Here is a 20072-nt window from a genome sequence, read left to right on the forward strand (position 1 = left end):
ACAAAAGCTATATGACTCCCTGGGATCTGTTTGTTGGGATTTTATTAGATATGGAATAGTAGCACAGAAGTTGGAACCTCCAGATCTTCCTCAGAGAGGCGGGAGGATGGGTGGGATCAAGAAGAAAAAGTGGTTCTCAAGCTGAGACTTGATCAATTGAAAAAATGAAAAACAATGCATAATGAGAATAGCTTGGACAATATAAGGAGTCTGGAAGGCCATGACACACCTGGGGGTAGAAGTAAGTTTCCTGTGATAGTACCATCTTATATGTGCACTAGACTAGCAGGCAGGAAATATGAACAAACATCTCAGATTAGGACATACTGAATCATGAAGGGACATTTATGCCATAACAAAAGTTAATATCTTAATATCCAATGAAAAACTAATAATTTTCATTTCAAAATGAAAATCTTATCATCTGATTCCCCTGCCACTTTATGGATACATTAGTGCTCCTTATAGTTTCTTTTGGCTTTGTTTTATATGTCTGTATTTCCTTCTGGGCTGTGGGATGCTCAATGACAGGGACTGCAGATTTGCATCCTCAGATTGTCATCTGGTACATAGTAGGGAACCAACCAATGTTCCTTTAAAGATTTTGGAATTAGATGAACACCGAGTTCATTTTCGTTGATGAGATTTTTCAATACTATAATTATAATTTCTAAGAACTCTTGGAGGATAAGATAATCAGAGGTGAAACTGGTTTTAAAATTGCATTTCCAACTAATGAAGACCCTTCTGAGAAGGGTTTTTATGCTGGGTGGGGTGGGAGGTAGTGTTCAGAAAATATTCCTTCTGTTGTTTTTTTTTCCCCAGTCAGCATCCAGTGTTGGTTTACTCTGTGCACACAGTCTAATCACTAGCATTTATTTAAGTCTTCAAGTAACTGAATCCTCAGAGCAGGGCTGTTTAGCTCACTTGAATGATATTTCAGAGGCTTGTTTTCTTCATCTATACCACATTAATTTTGAATATCAAGGGCTAAATACATGTTACATAACCTTGTATGTGCTTTTGCTTGAATATATGTGGACTTTACTCATTTATAAATGTGGCTCAGGTTTTCCTAGGAAATTCAGAAAATTGTTCAATAATGAAATAGTTTCTTTGTTTTCCTTCTAGATAACACAAAAGAGGATAAATTCAAATGGAATCTAACTACACGTTCCCATCATGGTAATGTTTATCAGTTATTATTTTGATCTGCATTGCAAATACCTGATAATATAATTTAAAATGCAGTTACTGCTTCTTAAATATAGGCCAATACCCAATAAATCATGTGGTTTAACAGTTCTAATATAATAAAATGCAACAAAATCATTTCATTTCTTTTACTAATGATACATCAAAGCAACTACTTTGCCTATCCATTATCAATTTATACATGTGCTAAGAAATACTTAATAATTAAAACCAAATACTAGGTTGGGCACAGTGGCTCACAACTGTAGTCCCAGCACTGTGGGAGGCAGAGTTAGGTGGATCGTTTTTGCCCAGGAGTTTGAGACCAGCCTGGACAACATGGCAAAACCCTGTCTGTACAAAAACAAAACAAAACAAAAACAAAAACAAAAGTCAAAACTTAGTGGGGCATGGAGGCATGTGCCTGTGATCCTAGCTCATTGGGAGGCTGAGGCAGGAGGATCACTTGAGCCCAGGAGATGGAGGTTGCAGTGAGCTGGGATCATGCCACTGTACAACAAGACCCTGTCTCAAAAATCAAACAAACAAAAACCCAAATAGTAGATATTGATTACATTTAATGGGTATTTGTGATCATATAAGTTATTTGGCACCAACTGTTTTTGTGTATACTTGTGTATCTGTAGGAGTATAAACATTTATATATGCTAGAATAACTATGTGGAGCCTTTATTCAAGATTCCCCTCACAAAAATGTGCAGCAGAACAAGAATCATTTTGCCTTGAGCCAATGAGCTAACCATAAGCTATATAGTTCAAATGCAATTTCTGAAGATTTATCGTTTACATTTGAAAACATTGGACTGGGAGATTTTTCCTTCAGCTCAATTTTGGCCCTGCACACTTCCCGTCACTCTAGATCACAATGTGTATCCTGTATAGATGAAAGATGATTCCAATAAGTCTAGTATTTAGGTCTCAGTAAATTCATACTTACTCTAAAAGATGTAATGTTTGCCAAAAATAGGACATTGGTACATCATTGTATTTTGCTCATAGGCTTCTCACAGTGTTTTACAGTTTCTGTATGTACAGCTTTGTGTTTACATTTCCATGACCTGGGCATATCATTGCTTTCAGGATTCAAAGGGATGTGGTCCTGTTTGGAAGTGGCAGAGGCATGTGTAGGGGATGTGGTCTGTAATGCACAGTTGGCCTCTTACCTTAAAGCTTGCTCAGCAAATGGAAATCCGTGTGATGTGAAACACTGCCAAGCAGCCATACGGTTCTTCTATCAAAATACACCTTTTAACATTGCCCAGATGTTGGCTTTTTGTGACTGTGCTCAATCTGATATACCTTGTCAGCAGTCCAAAGAAGCTCTTCACAGCAAGCCATGTGCAGTGAACATGGTTCCACCCCCTACTTGCCTCAATGTAATTCGCAGCTGCCAAAATGATGAATTATGCAGGTGGGTAAAAACACTCATACCTTACTTTATTATTTCGGCACCTTATTTGTTATAGTCCAGTCCTAACACTTGATCTCATTACATTAGCTGGAGTTCCCACCATCATCCAACATGGTGTAAATAAAGCCAGACAATTAATATTTTTTGAATCTGTGGTACATGTTCAGTATCGTCTTTGAAATTCAAATGCAGAGTAGATTTTTGAAATAAAAAATCAGCATGTTAAAATATGGTAGCCATGAAATAATATTATAAAAATTATGTATTCAAGTTAGACTAATGAATTGGTTAATAGACCTGACTTATATATCAGCTTTTTAATTTTTTTTGTTTGTTTGTTTAATTATATAAGGCTGTTACAAATTTATTATTTTGGCAAGGAGACTCTTCAAACTTTGAAATAAATTCTTTCTATCTTAGGCTGGAGATCAGGAAGAAGAAGGTAGCATAAATACTCACATGAGTGGTGCAAAGTCAGAGATAACAAGGTCCACACACATTTGTGTCTTTTCACAATGTCAGGCTTTAATACTGTTCAATCACAAAAGCCACAAGCTACATGGAATTCCCAAGGAGGCAGTTCTCCTTAGTACTTCTCATTTATTTTGTTTTCAGAGCCATGGGTACACAGGCTCAAGCCACTCCACAAATCAGTCAATATTGCAAACCATACATAATAGTATACTTAATCAATATATAAGGGTTATAGGTTAAACATTCCACAACAAAGTAACATTTAACATTAAGAGAAAAGGGATAGAGAAAAGGGTTAACGAACAAGTCCAGGAAGAGTGACAAAAACAAAGATTCTTCTGGTCTTATCTGGGCTGTCCATCGATCTTGCAAGGAAGAGTCTGATGTGGGGAGAAAAGTTGGCAGCAGATGCTGCGTGCTTATGAGCGACAGCAAGACGGTGTCAGCTAAGATGGCCATTTTGAGCTGCTGAAGTCCTACTCTCTTTATGGTCACAGAGTCCTCTTGAAAGGACTGATAGTGGAAGAGTATGCTTGTTTATGTCCTTATCTGGTTGGATGCAGTCTTCTTTATTTAGCAAAATATTTTGTCCCTGTTGGAAAAGCACCGTATGAAATCTAAGATGGAGTCTTTTTTGGAGTTACTTATGTCAAGGATGCTCTATAAAAGTAGGATTTGGACATCCCTAGCACACATGTATGCCATGACCATAGAAATGTACTCATTCTCCTCTTTCTAACCTCACACCTTTAATTCTTGGGGGAGTAATGTTAGTCGTTTATTTATTAATTCAAAAAAGGTTTATCAAGCACCTACTACTACTCTAGGCAGTGGTGAATAAGGAAAACAAATGCCTATGGATCTTATAGTCCAGAGAGAAGACAGGTATTAAATTAAAAATGTATGTGTTGTTTCAAGGCAAACAACACTAGGCAAACAGTAGATACTGAGAGAGGAGATACTAAGCGAACTGACCAGCCAGTGCTTAGGAAAACATGTATGTGGCATTTTAGAAAAGCAGTGAGGGGAGAGTGTGCAAAGGGGAGAGAAATAGGGGCGAGATAAGAGAGTTAACTGAGTGGGTGTGAACAGGCTTATATCATATAAGGGCTTGAGGGACACTGCCTAGGGCTTCGGACATGTAGGTGGCTTAGTGTGTGATTTGCCATATTTGTCCCCTTGTTTCAACCACTGGCAAAAAAACCACAAAAAGTAATGATATCAACTTCTTGAAGGTTCTTAGTAAAATTCTTTCTTTTAGCTTTTTAACTATGTCTACTCTTATTTTCAGTCACTCTAACTGGCAAAGTAGTTCCAGATCTTGTAAACATTTGTTAAAAAGAACTGCTTCCCTATAGCACACATTCTATGAAATAAGTGGTAAAGAGCTAAGCAGAGTCCTAGAGCATTGACATATTTCGTCAACTTATCACATAGGATATCAAGATTCTTAAAATTGTATTCAAGAATTTTTCATGCAAATGTGTGTCAGTTCTTTTAAGGCTTATTATTTATTGTTCTTGAGTGAATAATAAAGGCAGTGACAAAATACTTTTTATAATGCAATTTAGGTTTCTCAAACTCATCTGTCATCTCAAAAATCCTTATTAGAGAAATACTACATTTCATTGTTCTAAGATGCGATTCCTTTTTACACATTTTAAAATCCCTGACATATTTTAAATAAATTTTTAGAGTCAATAACAAAGACATTTGTCATAATTTAAGTTCCAACAGGTGTTTTTTTGTTGTTACTGTTGCTGTACATAAAATAATGGTATCTTCTGAAATCATTGAAATATGAAATCAATGAAATATCAAACATTTGATTACACTACTTTTCTCACATCAAATGAACTAAATCTATTACTATTCTGCCTTTCTAACTATCATATTCCTACATCAACAATGAAACCTAATAATATTTTAACCAGCCAGGGCCAGGGGGCACCATTGTTTCAATAGCAAAATCACTATAAAAATATCAGATTTATTCACAGGTGGGTACCCAGCTTTGCCTGATTCCAGTGCCAGGGCTTTAGAGGTGCTAATTATCTGGAAGCCATTAGCATTCAACCTTCAAAGCATGGTATTTCTGAGCATCCACATCAAAGAGAATATTTTAATAGCACGTGATGGCTCTGCTGCTATAGTCCTTGAGAATTCCTGTGATAGACTCTGAAGCACACACTCTTACACTAACCTCCCCTTGGTATCAACACCTTCTCAGATGGACTGGCACAGAGTTGATGATTTTCCTCAACAAGGACCCCCAGCTTTAACCACCTTTTCAAAATGTTTGGTGTGAGGTCTGGAGTGGGATAAGCACTCAAAAAACGTCATCTCCCTTCCTCTCACTTTTGAATATTGCACACTTAATTTTTATATTGTAGTATACATATATGTATTTCTTCTCATGTAATTTCTTTCTTAGATTAGTTCAAGTGTAAGGACTGTATGTCTTCAATTTCCTTTCACTATGTGCAAATAGTCCCTTAATGAGTGCTTTATAGAGGTGATGGAAATGTTATATAATATTAGTAGTCAATGTGAAAAGACAAATCCTATCATTTTCCTGAGCACATTTTGCCTTAGGGAGATTTCCAGTGTTTATATTAAATTATTGTTAATGTAATTCAGATGAAAAACAAATCTCCAAGTGGAAAACCACCTCTTCAATGAGAATATTAAGCCCTTTATGATACTTACGTTTTTTGCAGAAGAGCCTGTACATAGGCAAAACAGGTCACTTCAATTTTAAAATACAATTTCTGTCCCTGTTCCAAATTTTTCAATTCACGATGGGCTTTGAAATTCCTTTATTTTTTAACAGCCAAAGAGGACAATTTAAGGGCCATTTCTCAATTACCTTTCTCTAGTACAGATACCCTCTGGGAGGTGAGATTATGTCTTGCCAATTTCACAAAAGTCTGGGTATTTACAGAAAATTATAATACATTATATTTTTATATATTAACTTAAAAAAGTAATGACAAGGTATTTGCTTAGAAAACATTCTAAATACTTTTAAATATGTATGTATTCTTTATTTAATTGGTTTAAAACAGATGACATCATATTATATACTTCTCTATACATTATTTTTGTTATTTTTCCCTAAATTTGGATTAAAGTTCTTTCCATAATTGAATATAAGAAAATTCACACATCAGGGTCTGTTAAGGAGTCGGGGAGGAGGGGAGGGAACTTAGAGGACGGGTCAATAGGTGCAGCAAACAACCATGGCTCATGCATACCTATGTAATAAACCTACATGTTCTGCACATCTATCTCATTTTTCTTAGAATAAATTGAAAAAAAGAAAATTCTCAAATGTTTGAATGGCTATAGAGTATGCCGTTGCATGGATGTAGCTTAATTAATTTGCTTAGTCTTTTTTGGACATTTAGACATATTCCAAGTATCTTATTTTGTTTGTAGCTATTGTAAATGGGACTACTTTGAAGATTTGTTTTTCAGATTGTTTGCTGTTAGCATATAGAAATGCTACTGATTTTTGTATGTTAATTTTATATCTTGCAACTTTACTGAATTTGTTGATCAGTTCTAAGAGTTCCTTGGTGGAGTCTTTGGGTCTTTTCGAATATAAAATTCTATAATCTGCAAACAAATTTTTCTACCTTTCTAATTTGGATGCCCCCCCTTTTCTTTTCCTTCTCTTGTCTAATTGCTGGGCTAGGACTTCCAGCACTATGTCCAATAATAGTGATGAAAGTAGGCATCCTTGTCTCGTTATAGATCATAGAGGAAAAGCTTTCAGTTTTTCCCCATTCTATATGATACTAGCTATTGGTCTGGTCTGTCATATATGGCATTTATTCTGTTGAGGTATATTCCTTCTATACCCTGGTTTTGAGGCTTTTATCATGAAGGACTGTAGAGAACTTTAGCAAATGCTTTTCAGCATCAATTGAAAGGGTCATGTTTTATGTCCTTCATTTTGTTGATATGCTGTATCAAACTGATTGATTTGCATATATCGAACCATCCTTGTATCACTAGGATAAATCCCATGTGGTCATGATGAAAAATCTTAATGTGTTGTTGAATTTGGTTTGCTAGGATTTTGTTGAGGATTTTTGCATTAATGTTCTTCAGGAAAATGGCCTGTAGTTTACCTTGCTTGGTATGTCTTGTCTGGTTTTGGTATTAGGGTGATACTGGCCTCAAAGAATGAGTTTGGAAGTATTCCCTCCTCTATTGTTGGAAATATTTTTAGTAGAATTGGTATTAGTTCTTCTCTAAGTGTTTGGTAAAATTCAGCATCATGTCCCAGGTTTTCCCTTGCTGGGAGACTTTCTATTATAGCTTCGATCTCATTTCTTGTTATTGGTCTGTTCAGGATTTGGATTTCTTTATAGTTCAATCTTGGTAGGTTGTATGTGTCTACAAATTTATTCACTTATTCATTTTAGATTTTCTGATGTATTGGCATATATTTGCTCATAGTAGACTCCAATGATCCTTTGAATTTCTGTGGCATCATTTGTAATGTTTCCTTTTTAATCTCTGATTTCATTTATTTGGGTCTTCTGTCTCTTTTTATTAGCCTAGCTGATGGTTTGGAGATTTTATCATTCCAAAAGACCAACTTTTCATTGTTAATCTTTTGAATTTTTTTTGTTTCACTTTCATTTATTTCTGCTCTGATATTTATTCATATTTATTTTCTACTATTAATTTTGGGTTCAGTTTGCTCTTGCTTTTCTAGTTCTTTAAGATGTGTTTCTAAGTTGTTTATTTGAAGTTTTTCTACTTTTTTGATGTAGGTGCTTATTTCTCTAAACTTTTCTCTTAATACTGCTTTTTCCATATCTCATTGGTTTTGGTATGTTGTTCTTCCATTTTCATTGTTTTAATACAACTCTAAATTTTATTCTTAATTTCTTTATTTGCACACTGGACAATCAGGAGCATATTATTTAATTTTCATGTATTTGTATAGTTTTCAAAGTTCCTCTTGTCATTGATTTCTAGTTTTATTCCATTGTCACCAGAGAAAATACTTGATATGATTTCAATTTTTTGAAAATTTTATCAGATGAGTAGGTTGCAAAAATTTTCTCCCATTTTGTAGGTTGCCTGTTCACTCTGATGGTAGTTTCTTTTGCTGTGCAGAAGCTCTTTAGTTTAATTAGATCCCATTTGTCAATTTTGGCTTTTGTTGCCATTGCTTTTGGTGTTTTAGATATGAAGTCCTTGCCCATGCCTATGTCCTGAATGGTAATGCCTAGGTTTTCTTCTAGGGTTTTTGTGGTTTTAGGTCTAACGTTTAAGTCTTTAATCCATCTTGAATTGACTTTTGTATAAGGTGTAAGGAAGGGATCCAGTTTCAGCTTTCTACATATGGCTAGCCAGTTTTCCCAGCACCATTTATTAAATAGTGAATTCTTTCCCCATTGCTTGTTTTTGTCAGGTTTGTCAAAGATCAGATAGTTGTAGATATGTGGCGTTATTTCTGAGGGCTCTGTTCTGTTCCATTGATCTATATCTCTGTTTTGGTACTGGTACCATGATGTTTTGGTTACTGTAGCCTTGTAGTATAGTTTGAAGTCAGGTAGTGTGATGCCTCCAACTTTGTTCTTTTGGCTTAGGATTGACTTGGCAATGCAGGCTCTTTTTTGGTTCCATATGAACTTTAAAGTAGTTTTTTCCAATTCTGTGAGGAAAGTCATTGGTAGCTTGATGGGGATGGCATTGAATCTGTAAATTACCTTGGGCAGTATGGCCATTTTCACGATATTGATTCTTCCTACCCATGAGCATGGAATGTTCTTCCATTTGTTTGTATCCTCTTTTATTTCATTGAGCAGTGGTTTGCAGTTCTCCTTGAAGAGGTCCTTCACATCCCTTGTAAGTTGGATTCCTAGGTATTTTATTCTCTTTCAAGCAATTGTGAATGGGAATTCACTCATGATTTGGCTCTCTGTTTGTCTGTTGTTGGTGTATAAGAATGCTTGTGATTTTTGTACATTGATTTTGTATCCTGAGACTTTGCTGAAGTTGCTTATCAGCTTAAGGAGATTTTGGGCTGAGGCAATGGGGTTTTCTAGATATACAATCATGTCGTCTGCAAACAGGGACAATTTGACTTCCTCTTTTCCTAATTGAATACCCTTTATTTCCTTCTCCTGCCTAATTGCCCTGGCCAGAACTTCCAAAACTATGTTGAATAGGCATGGTGAGAGAGGGCATCTCTGTCTTGTGCCAGTTTTCAAAGGGAATGCTTCCAGTTTTTGCCCATTCAGTATGATATTGGCTGTGGGTTTGTCATAGATAGCTCTTATGATTTTGAGATATGTCCCATCAATACAGAATTTATTGAGAGTTTTTAGCATGAAGTGTTGTTGAATTTTGTCAAAGGCCTTTTCTGCATCTATTGAGATAATCATGTGGTTTTTGTCTTTGATTCTGTTTATATGCTGGATTACATTTATTGATTTGCATATATTGAACCAGTCTTGCATCCCAGGGATGAAGCCCACTTGATAATGATGGATTAACTTTTTGATGTGCTGCTGGATTTGGTTTGCCAGTATTTTATTGAGGATTTTTGCATCAATGTTCATCAAGGATATTGGTCTAAAATTCTCTTTTTTTGTTGTGTCTCTGCCCGGCTTTGGTATCAGGATGATGCTAGCCTCATAAAATGAGTTAGGGAGGATTTCCTCTTTTTCTATTGATTGGAATAGTTTCAGAAGGAATGGTACCAGTTCCTCCTTGTAACTCTGGTAGAATTCGGCTGTGAATCCATCTGTTCCTGGACTCTTTTTGGTTGAGAGAAAATTTTCGCAACCTACTCATCTGACAAAGGGCTAATATCCGAATCTACAATGAACTCCAACAAATTTACAAGAAAAAAACAAACAACCCCATCAAAAAGTGGGCGAAGGACATGAACAGACACTTCTCAAAAGAAGACATTTATGCAGCCAAAAAACACATGAAAAAATGCTCACCATCACTGGCCATCAGAGAAATGCAAATCAAAACCACAATAAGATACCATCTCACACCAGTTAGAATGGCAATCATTAAAAAGTCAGGAAACAACAGGTGCTGGAGAGGATGTGGAGAAATAGGAACACTTTTACACTGTTGGTGGGACTGTAAACTAGTTCAACCCTTGTGGAAGTCAGTGTGGCGATTCCTCAGGGATCTAGAACTAGAAATTCCACTTGACCCAGCCATCCCATTACTGGGTATATACCCAAAGGACTATAAATCATGCTGCTATAAAGACACATGCACACATATGTTTATTGTGGCATTATTCACAATAGCAAAGACTTGGAACCAACCCAAATGTCCAACAATGATAGACTGGATTAAGAAAATGTGGCACATATACACCATGGAATACTACGCAGCCATCAAAAATGATGAGTTCATGTCCTTTGTAGGGACATGGATGAAATTGGAAATCATCATTCTCAGTAAACTATCGCAAGAACAAAAAACCAAACACTGCATATTCTCACTCATAGGTGGGAAGTGAACAATGAGAACACATGGACACAGGAAGGGGAACATCACACTCTGGGGACTGTTGTGGGGTGGGGGGAGGGGGGAGGGATAGCGCTGGGAGGTATACCTAATGATAGATGACGAGTTAGTGGGTACAGCGCACCAGCATGGCACATGGATACATATGTAACTAACCTGCACATTGTGCACATGTACCCTAAAACCGAAAGTATAATAATAATAATAAATAAATAAATAAATAAATTTTAAAAAAATAAAATAAAATAAAAAATAAATATTAGGTTAAAAAAATAAAATTCTATCAGTTTTTCTAAAAAAAAAAAGAAAATTTTAAGACTTGCTTTTTAGCTAACATATGAGTTATCAGTTACAACGATCTGCGTGCTGAGGAGAATAATGTGTATTCTTCAGCTGTTGTATGAAATGTCCTGTAAATATCTATTAGGTACATTTTATCTATAGTGCAGATTAAGACTGATGTTTCTTTGTTGATTTTCTGTCTGAATGATCTGTCCAATGCTGAAAGTGAGATGTTGAAGTCTCTCTCTTTAGGTCTAATACTATTTGCTTTACATGTCTAGGTACTGCAGTGTTGGGTGCATATATATTTACAATTGTTATATCTTCTTGCTGAGTTGAATCTGTTATCATTATATAATCACCTTGTTTATCTCTTTTTATAGTTTTTTTCTTGAAATCTATTTTGTCTAATTAAAGTATAGCTACTCCTGCTTCTTTTTTTGGTTCCATTGGCATAGAATATCTTTTTCCATCCCTTTATTTTTCAATCTATGTGTTTCTTTATAGATGATATATGCTTCTTAGAGGTAATAGATCATTGGCTCTTTTTATTTTTAATCTGTTTAATCCATTCAGCCATACTATGTCTTTTAATTGGAGACTTTAGTCCATTTACATTTCAAATAATTTTGGAATCCAGTGTACCAAAGTAGTATTTTATTTTTAATTAAATATTCTTTAGTTCATCATTTTGGCAAAATTTCATGGTGTTTTTCCTGAGTGAAAATTTATCTACTTATGTATAAGTAGATAAACCATGCAATTTAAACTTAGTAAAATATATTTAAAATGAATAAATAGCATGTAGGTACAGATACATTCTCTACCTGAATGACAATCAATACTTCCAAAACTTACATTTAGAAGATATCTTATATGTAACCCTTAACAGCATTGAAGGAATATGTTTGTTCTGCTGGCCTAATAATTATATGTTCAGAAAATTTGCAGTATTTCCTTTATTATAAATTTAATATACATTAATTAATCTTCACTATTATATTTAAAAGCTTATCCTTAAGATGACTTAAATATTTAATTATTAAAAACAATGTGACTTTGGTTTTTTAACATAGCAGCATCCATGTGGACAAATAACTTCATGAAAATGTCATGAACTTATAGGACTTTCATACATGTTTGATGTCAACCTATTCAAGACAGAGTAAAAAGCAATTTTAGGTGACAAATATTAAATTGAAAGAATTTTATTCTTGCATTCATTAATAAAAATATATTCTTATTGTAAAAAATTCAAAAATGAAATTAGTGTACATTATCCAGACTTTTATTCAATTTTATTATAGCAACAATCAAATACATAGTCAGAAATCTTATACCTCACAACATATTATAAATTCTAATTAGTCTGTTTAGTCTCTTGAGAAAGTATAAATCACCTCCCATCCTGTGGGATAACTGACTTGAAAGGTCAAATACCTTATTTGAAATCACTTGGTGTGACACATTGGCCAAAGGCTAGCCACAAAACTATATTCAGAATAAAAAATTGCCAATAAATCTCTGAAGCAGTTCATGCCTCAAATCTTCATACGTTGGAATAAAATTGGTAATAAAGGAGAATCCATCCATGGAATCCTCAACTTAACTGCTGTCTTTCATCACAAAAAAGGGACAATAATTCACAAGATTACTCTACAATTTCTTCCACACTCCCTATGGTGATTTTTCAAATTGCAAATTTACTTTTCAACTATGTACTGGCATCTCAAAGGCATTGTGTTCTATGTCTTTCATTAGGTGAAGGGGAATCACATGTTAATGTGAAATAATATTATTCAAAACTAATTATTTTTCTTCACTCTTTCTCTAGGAGGCACTATAGAACATTTCAGTCAAAATGCTGGCAGCGAGTGACTAGAAAGTGCCATGAAGATGAGAATTGCATTAGCACCTTAAGCAAACAGGATCTCACTTGTTCAGGAAGTGATGACTGCAAAGCTGCTTACATAGATATCCTTGGGACGGTCCTTCAAGTGCAATGTACCTGTAGGACCATTACACAAAGTGAGGAATCTTTGTGTAAGATTTTCCAGCACATGCTTCATAGAAAATCATGTTTCAGTAAGTTCCCCAACTAAAATTATCTATCTATCTATCTATCTATCTATCTATCTATCCATCTATCTATCTATTTTGTTTTTGCCTGTACAGTACAAAGAGGTAATCCAGCACAGACATTTTTGTGTTTGGTATTGCATTTGAAAATTTGCTTTCTGATTATGTTCTGTGTATTTGCTATTTTACTCACTTACTTGAAAATAGTACATTTTTAAAATTTATATGATAGGTCACTCTTAATTATCATTTATTGCTTTCAATATCAAAAGCATAGAAGGTTTATTCTATCAGATAAATGGATATATCAAGTATCTATTGCTACATAACAAACCACAAGTATCTATACTAAGTAACAAAACAATGGCTTAAATCAATAACCATTTATTTGCTCACAATTCTGCACATTGGACTTGGCTCAGCTGGATGACTCTTCTGATGGTCTTTTGGGGGGGTCACTCATGTGCCTATAGTCATCTGGTAACTTTAGGCTCGGCTGAGGCTGTTTGGTCCAAGGTGGTATTAGCAGACACCATTTTCTGGTATGGTGTGGTTCACTTCAATATGACATCTTCAGCAATATAGCCAAAAGCTCTTACGTGGAAGCAGAAGAGTTCCTAATGGCTAAACCCCATTGTGTAGCTGTCTAGTATCTGCTACTGTCACATTTGTAAATATTTCACTGAACAAAGCAAATCACAATGGCCAACCTCAGAGTCACTGTGGGAGTGGACTACATAAGGATATGAATATTCAAGGTCAGATTAATCAGGTATCATTCCTCTAACAACCTACTATAATTTGCTGTCCTGGCCTATGTACAATATATTCACTCTTCAATTTAGTTTTTCTCCCCTTGGTCTTTAACATGTCTGCTGATCAACCTATAATGATGAGATGGAAAACATATTTTCCAAAGTTATTGTTTAATTTAGGGACAAGAAAATTGATATTTAGGAATTTAAATAATTTATTCAGCATCTCAAAGTGAGCTAACGGTCAAGAAGGACTTTTGTGAGTCTTAAGGAGAAGAACCTAAGGATGTGATCATGTAATAATTCAAAACCTCCCTATTATCCATCTTCAGGGTTCGACCACGCAACCATCGACGTCCCCAAACTTCCCCAAGCCCCTACCCCTAGATCCCTAGCTGTAACTACTATATCTGCAGGTACTGTTTCTAGAAGGAAGTAATGGATAGTTACTGTTTCATAGCAAACCAAATCTTTATATTTATTGAAAATGGTTGACAGACATAGATCTATACCTACATCTATATCTATATTTGTACTATATCTATATACAGATGCATATTTACACATTTATATTTCTATTTTTCTTTACAGATACCTAGGAGATGCACATTAGCCAATGTGATAAAAATTGTGATTTGTAATAGGCATAAGGCTCAGAGTTTATGGTTTTGATTTTGACAGTGGTTTTTGTGGAATATCCACAATTTCTATAATTAACACTACGGATATATTTCAACTGAAATCACGATACAGAGAAGAATTGAAGTGTTGTATAAGTCATATTCTCTAATTTTCCTCTCTTATTAACATTAGTTCTGTTGAAACTGAAAGTACTTATAATGAATGGCTCATATGATTACAGCAGGAAAATACCAAATAACCAATTTGGTATTAACCAAATTAAACTTATAGTAATATATACAGTTATATAATAATGGTTATTTATAGGTTCTTTCTAATATTACAAGGTATGAAGAAAAATGTTGATTCTACAGGTTAATAATGATTCAATTCATTTGGCAAAAATTCTCTAAAAATATAGGTCTAAACATCCTAATTTTAGTTCTGAATCTGTTTTTCTCAAATACAATAATGATTGTGTTCAATTTTTATAGGGTTTGCTTACTATAACCTTTTCAGAGCAAAAAATTTGCAGAGGCACTAAAAATAGATATTTAAAAATCCATAAACATTAAAGTACTATATGAATGCTTTAAAAAATGAAAATTCAAAATGATTTCACTTTTCTTTACTCACCTAGGAAGAGGAAGTTTTTGCTCCAAATATTACCTACTAAGACTAGGAATTTCAAATGACAGGATTATAGAATTAAAGGAAACTCAAAGGCCTTTGGTCACAGTTCTTGGTAGAATTGTCCCTTGGTATCCATGGGGAATTGGTTCCAGGACTCAAATGGACACCAAAATTTGTTCATATTCAAGTCCCTGATATAAAATGGTGTAGTATTTGCATATAACCTATGTATATCCTCCCATATACTTTAAATAATATCTAGAATACTTATAATATCTAATACATGATTTACATATAAATGCCATGTAAATCATCGTTATAATGTATCTTTTACTTTCATATTATATTTTATCATTGTGCTGTTTTTTTAAAATTTTTTTTTCTCTCAAATATTTTGATCCAAAGTTGGTTGAGTCGATGGGTGCAGAACTCACAGATATGGAATGATGACTATACTTGAATTAATAGCAAAAATTCCAAACAAAACCAGAAACCAAATCCTTAGGCCTTGCTAATTCTAACAAATCCTTATCCATTGCCTCAAATATATGAAAGTAGCACAAGGACATTTTCTGAAGGAAGTATGTCTCTCATCATTGCCCTGACTTCTCACATCAGCCTAGCACTCTCACGAATTTTCAAAAGATCAGTCATTACAGTATGTTTCTAAAACCCTTTAGCTTCTGCTTTCTTTACTCGAAAGGGCCAGGGTCAGAACTGAGTGGAACTGAGAGGACCGTGAAGGGAGGCTTTTCAGTTTGTCACATTTGCTTAATTAAATGCATTGTTTCTCAAACTCATTTGAGCTTAGGCCACAGTAAGTAATACATGTTTATATTAGCACTGTACTCTCTTTTTTATGCAATATACTCATTTGTTAAAAATTTTTATTGCTTTATTCTATTGTTCCCCAGTGCTGACCACTACCCACTAAATTATTTTAAGACTTACTAACATGTTGTTCGCTGAAGTTTCAAAAACACTTTCTTGGAACAAAAATGTTTTCTGGAAATAAATTTATGAGATTAAATAGCTTGCCCAGGGTTCTACATTGAGTGTGGTATAGTCATGACCCTGGCTGGTTGACTTGGAGCCCACTATGTTCTCCTGTTTGTGAAATGATAATGAAAAAAAAAAAAACAGCAACAACAAAACAAAACAAAAAGCTTATATCTGTTCCATATGCTCCAAAGTCCTGTTAGTCTGAACTTGTAGCTCTGTTCTGAGAACTAAGCTTGGAAAATGCACTGAAGAGCCCTTATCCGGTCCTGTGTGCAGGACTAGACTCAGGCAGAAGAGCATCCTGAACAAACCATGAACAAAGCGTCTGTCACCAACCTCCACTTACATACTGACCTATGGATTCACAACAAACTTACTTGTCTGTGATAATCTGTAGCACAGAACAAATTTGTGGCCCTTAGAGCTAATAGGGAAATGAGAGCCGTGGAAGAGAGAGAAGTTGGTTAAGAGACAGAGGACCATCAACACGGGAAGGATTAAAGGATCCATTATTGTTTTCAGTCTGTTATACCGAAGGAGTGGGAGGGTATACCTTAAGCTGATAGAAATGTTCTTTTTGCATTTCCCAGAGCTTTTTTTTTTTTAAATACCAGTTGTATAGTCAACTAAAAGAGATATGAAATACCACCATTCTGACCCAAAATATTCAGATCCTCCATGTGGATAATTAAAAGAAAAAGGAGAAAGAAAAGGAGGAAGAGGAAAAGGAGGGGTGAAGAAGGGAGAAGGAAGAGAAAACAGGAAGGAAGAGAAGGAGAAGAAGTAGGAGGAGAGAAAGGAGAGGAGGAGGAGAAGGGGGGAGGAAGGGAGAAAGAAGAGGAAACAGGAAGGAGGAAAAGAAGAAGAAGAAGAAGTAGGAGACAAAAGAGGGAAGGTAGAGGAGGAGGAGAAAGAGGATTAAGAAAAAGCAGAAAACCTCTGCTTAGTAAATTCTACAAGAGATGGAAAACATAGCAATACAATAAAAAAAAGCATGTGATACATGCTTAAACAAATTTAAAGAATACAGAAATAATCCCATTCTCAAGAGATAACCAATGTTAATAAGGTTGGTGTATATTCTCCTGAACTTTTTCTTTACTTGTAATACATACATACTTTGAATACCTTGTATATACCCAAACATGTCTCCTTTACTCTGATACACACACACACACACACACACACACACACACACATTTTTTAAGGCAATCAAACTATACTTATTGCTTTACAGCTTGCTTTTTAAACTTAAAAAATATATGGTAGACCCATTTCCAAGTATTTACATACATGGTAGCTTAATTCTTTTTAAAGATCATGTCATATCTTATAGTAGAGCTATATCATAATTGTTAACTAATCTCCTATTTATGTGGATATTTTGTTTGAATGCAATTATTTTTACAGACATTGCTGCAATAAATGTTATTGCACATATGTACTGGCATTTAAATAGAATAAGTTTCAAATGGTGGAATTACTAGACCACAAGATTTGTGCATTTTTAAATTTGGTAGAAATTGAAAAAAAAAGTTTGTTCCAATTATATTTTAATGAGAAAGTTTCAATATTTTTAATTTGTATTTTTATTATAAATAATATAGAACGTCTTTTCAGTGACTTGTTGGAAATATTCTATTTCTTCTTACCTACTCCTCTACTGTGCTTAAAATATCCTGCTTCTTTAGTCTCAGTAAATGACACTTTTGTTGCCTGTGTCAGCTGTTTGTGTGGATATGTGAAGACTCATTGATCTGCATCCCTCCTTAATGATCCTGATGACAAAATGATGACCTGGTGGGTCATAGCCTTGGGCTTGGGACTGGACCCTACTATGTGTTATCTGAGTGATGTAAAGAGCAAAGTTTTAAAATCATTTTTTGAATATTCAACCATTCTTCCTCAACTGGATAATTTCCATTGCTTTTTAAAAGGATAATTTTCACTACATGATTAATAGTCAGAAAACAAAATTTATAATATAAATATAATTATGAAGAATAATTATATTTATCATTCAGTTAAAGAAAAATAACATTGTCATGATTTTTGAAGTTCTTTTAAGTGCCTCTCAACATCACATTCTTTTCTTTCCCAATACAGAAATTAGTGTTTATTAATTCCTTGCTTCCCTTTCTAATTTTGCCACATTAAAAAATCCAATCAATATGTTGTTTAGTTTTTCATGTTTTGAGCATTATATAAATGCTCAAAACACATTTTTTGCCCCTTTAGTATCCTGAAATGAAGCCATGTTGTGATGTAGAACTAGTGACTTATGTTTTACTGCTATGTAATATTCTACTGCAAATACATCTATTTATTCTATAGCTGGCATATGTTAGCCTTTTTCCATTTTTAAAAATTGTAAATAGTGTAGCCTGAGCATCTTAGTACATTTTTCTTAATACACACATGCAAGATACTCTCTAGGGAGCAGTTCTCAATCTTTGCTAAACATGAGAATCATTGAGAGATTAAAAATTCTCATGTCCAATAAACCACTAAAATCACATTATATAATGGCAGAACATGACAGTAGGACCAGCTTCATGGACATGTGGCCAGTGTAGTTACATAGGCCCTGTGCTCAGAAGAATCCCAAATCTGGGGTTTAATGCTCTGCAGTCATTGTCGAAATTATTAATAATTTTCTTTTGCTTTTGTTTTTGAAATTCAATGAAACAATAAAACACACAAGAGGTGGCTTGGAGCCTCAGCACATGTGTGTTTCTGTGTCTTGCCATTTCGCATCTTCCTAGGGGCAAGCAAGTTCTCACTCAGCTGCCTGCTCCCCATCCTCTGATGCTGGGCTCTGCCCAACACCCCTTCACTTCGCCATCCTGCAACTGCTGCCAGACATTTGTCTATTTTCTAAAAAGTGATATTAAGCCTTCCAATCCACAGATATATATATTTTTCTTTTCTGTCTTATACTAAATTTTTGTTACTTTCACAATGAAAAATAATTTCTAAATAATTTTTTTCATAACTTTTGCTATCTATAATTATTTCTAGGTATGGCCCAAATATTACAATTGCTATTGAAAGTCATATTTTCTCAGGATTACACTGTCAAACGCTTCATGGTTGAACTATAGAAATTCATTTGATTTCTACACATAAATTCATGTGTAGCAAAGTTGTTAAACACTCATAGATTTTGACAATTTACGGAATTATTTTGTTCTTCCTTTTAGGTAACCATATACTCTTCAATAATCACAGTTTTTTTCTTTTGTTCGATGCTCATGCTTTTTTTTAATCTTCCCCCCTCCGCACTTCCTATAACATCTAGGACCTACAGAAAAAAAGTGAAATATAAATGGTGATAGTGAGCACCCTTGCCTTGTTTCTGATCTTGAGAGAATTATCTCATCATTTACCATTAATTCTGACATTTGTCACAAGTTTTTTGTAGATACTGCAGATTGGAATAAAGAAGTTCTCTTCTATTCATGGAATGCAAATCACTTTTAAACAACAAATGAATGCTGAATTTTATTAAATGCTACTATACATTTGAGGATCTCATCTGAAATTTGTTCAGTACTTTTTAGTCATTGCCTTGTGGTAGAGTGATTTGTCATGATTCTAATATTGTTAGACTACCAGAAATAGAACTAAAGTATTCATTTAAACACATTCAAGAATCTCTATTTGTACAAAAAGGAAAAAAAAAACAGATACGAATAAACCCAACTTATTCATTAGCAGCCTGTCTTTTCCCCTTTCACAGACAAATTTTCCAGAAGAGTTGCCTGGGTTCATTGTTTCAATTTCTTTTTCTCTAACAGGTTGATCCACCCTTTCCAGTCTGGCTTCTGGGTATAGGTCCACTCACAAAAGCAGCTTTCCCATAGGTTATCAACCACACTCATTTCAGAGGGCCTGGAGTTCCTTGCCTTATTTGGATTTTAAGCTACCTTCAAGAACAATTGATATACTTTTCTTTCTTGATATACTCCCCTCACACCTTAGCTCCTATTCCTCTGATCACCCTGAATGCTCCTCTTATTTCTACTTTGTAGGCTTATCCAATTGGCTAATTAATATTTGTGTTTCAAGAC

The 20072-nt window shown here is 34.5% G+C and overlaps 1 protein-coding gene across 1 annotated transcript in view; it reads left to right on the forward strand.

Annotated features, from left to right (window-relative positions):
• Positions 1–20072, forward strand: part of GFRAL (GDNF family receptor alpha like) — a 73906-nt gene that overhangs the window by 22856 nt on the left and 30978 nt on the right. The window contains exons 4-6 of the mRNA XM_002817023.3: positions 1132–1185; positions 2296–2626; positions 12744–12994. Of these exons, the coding sequence (XP_002817069.2) occupies positions 1132–1185; positions 2296–2626; positions 12744–12994 (636 nt within the window). The remainder of the gene's footprint in view (positions 1–1131; positions 1186–2295; positions 2627–12743; positions 12995–20072) is intronic.

This window comes from Pongo abelii, chromosome 5, assembly GCF_028885655.2.
Source record: "Pongo abelii isolate AG06213 chromosome 5, NHGRI_mPonAbe1-v2.0_pri, whole genome shotgun sequence".
In the NCBI taxonomy this organism is placed as follows: Eukaryota; Metazoa; Chordata; class Mammalia; order Primates; family Hominidae; genus Pongo; species Pongo abelii.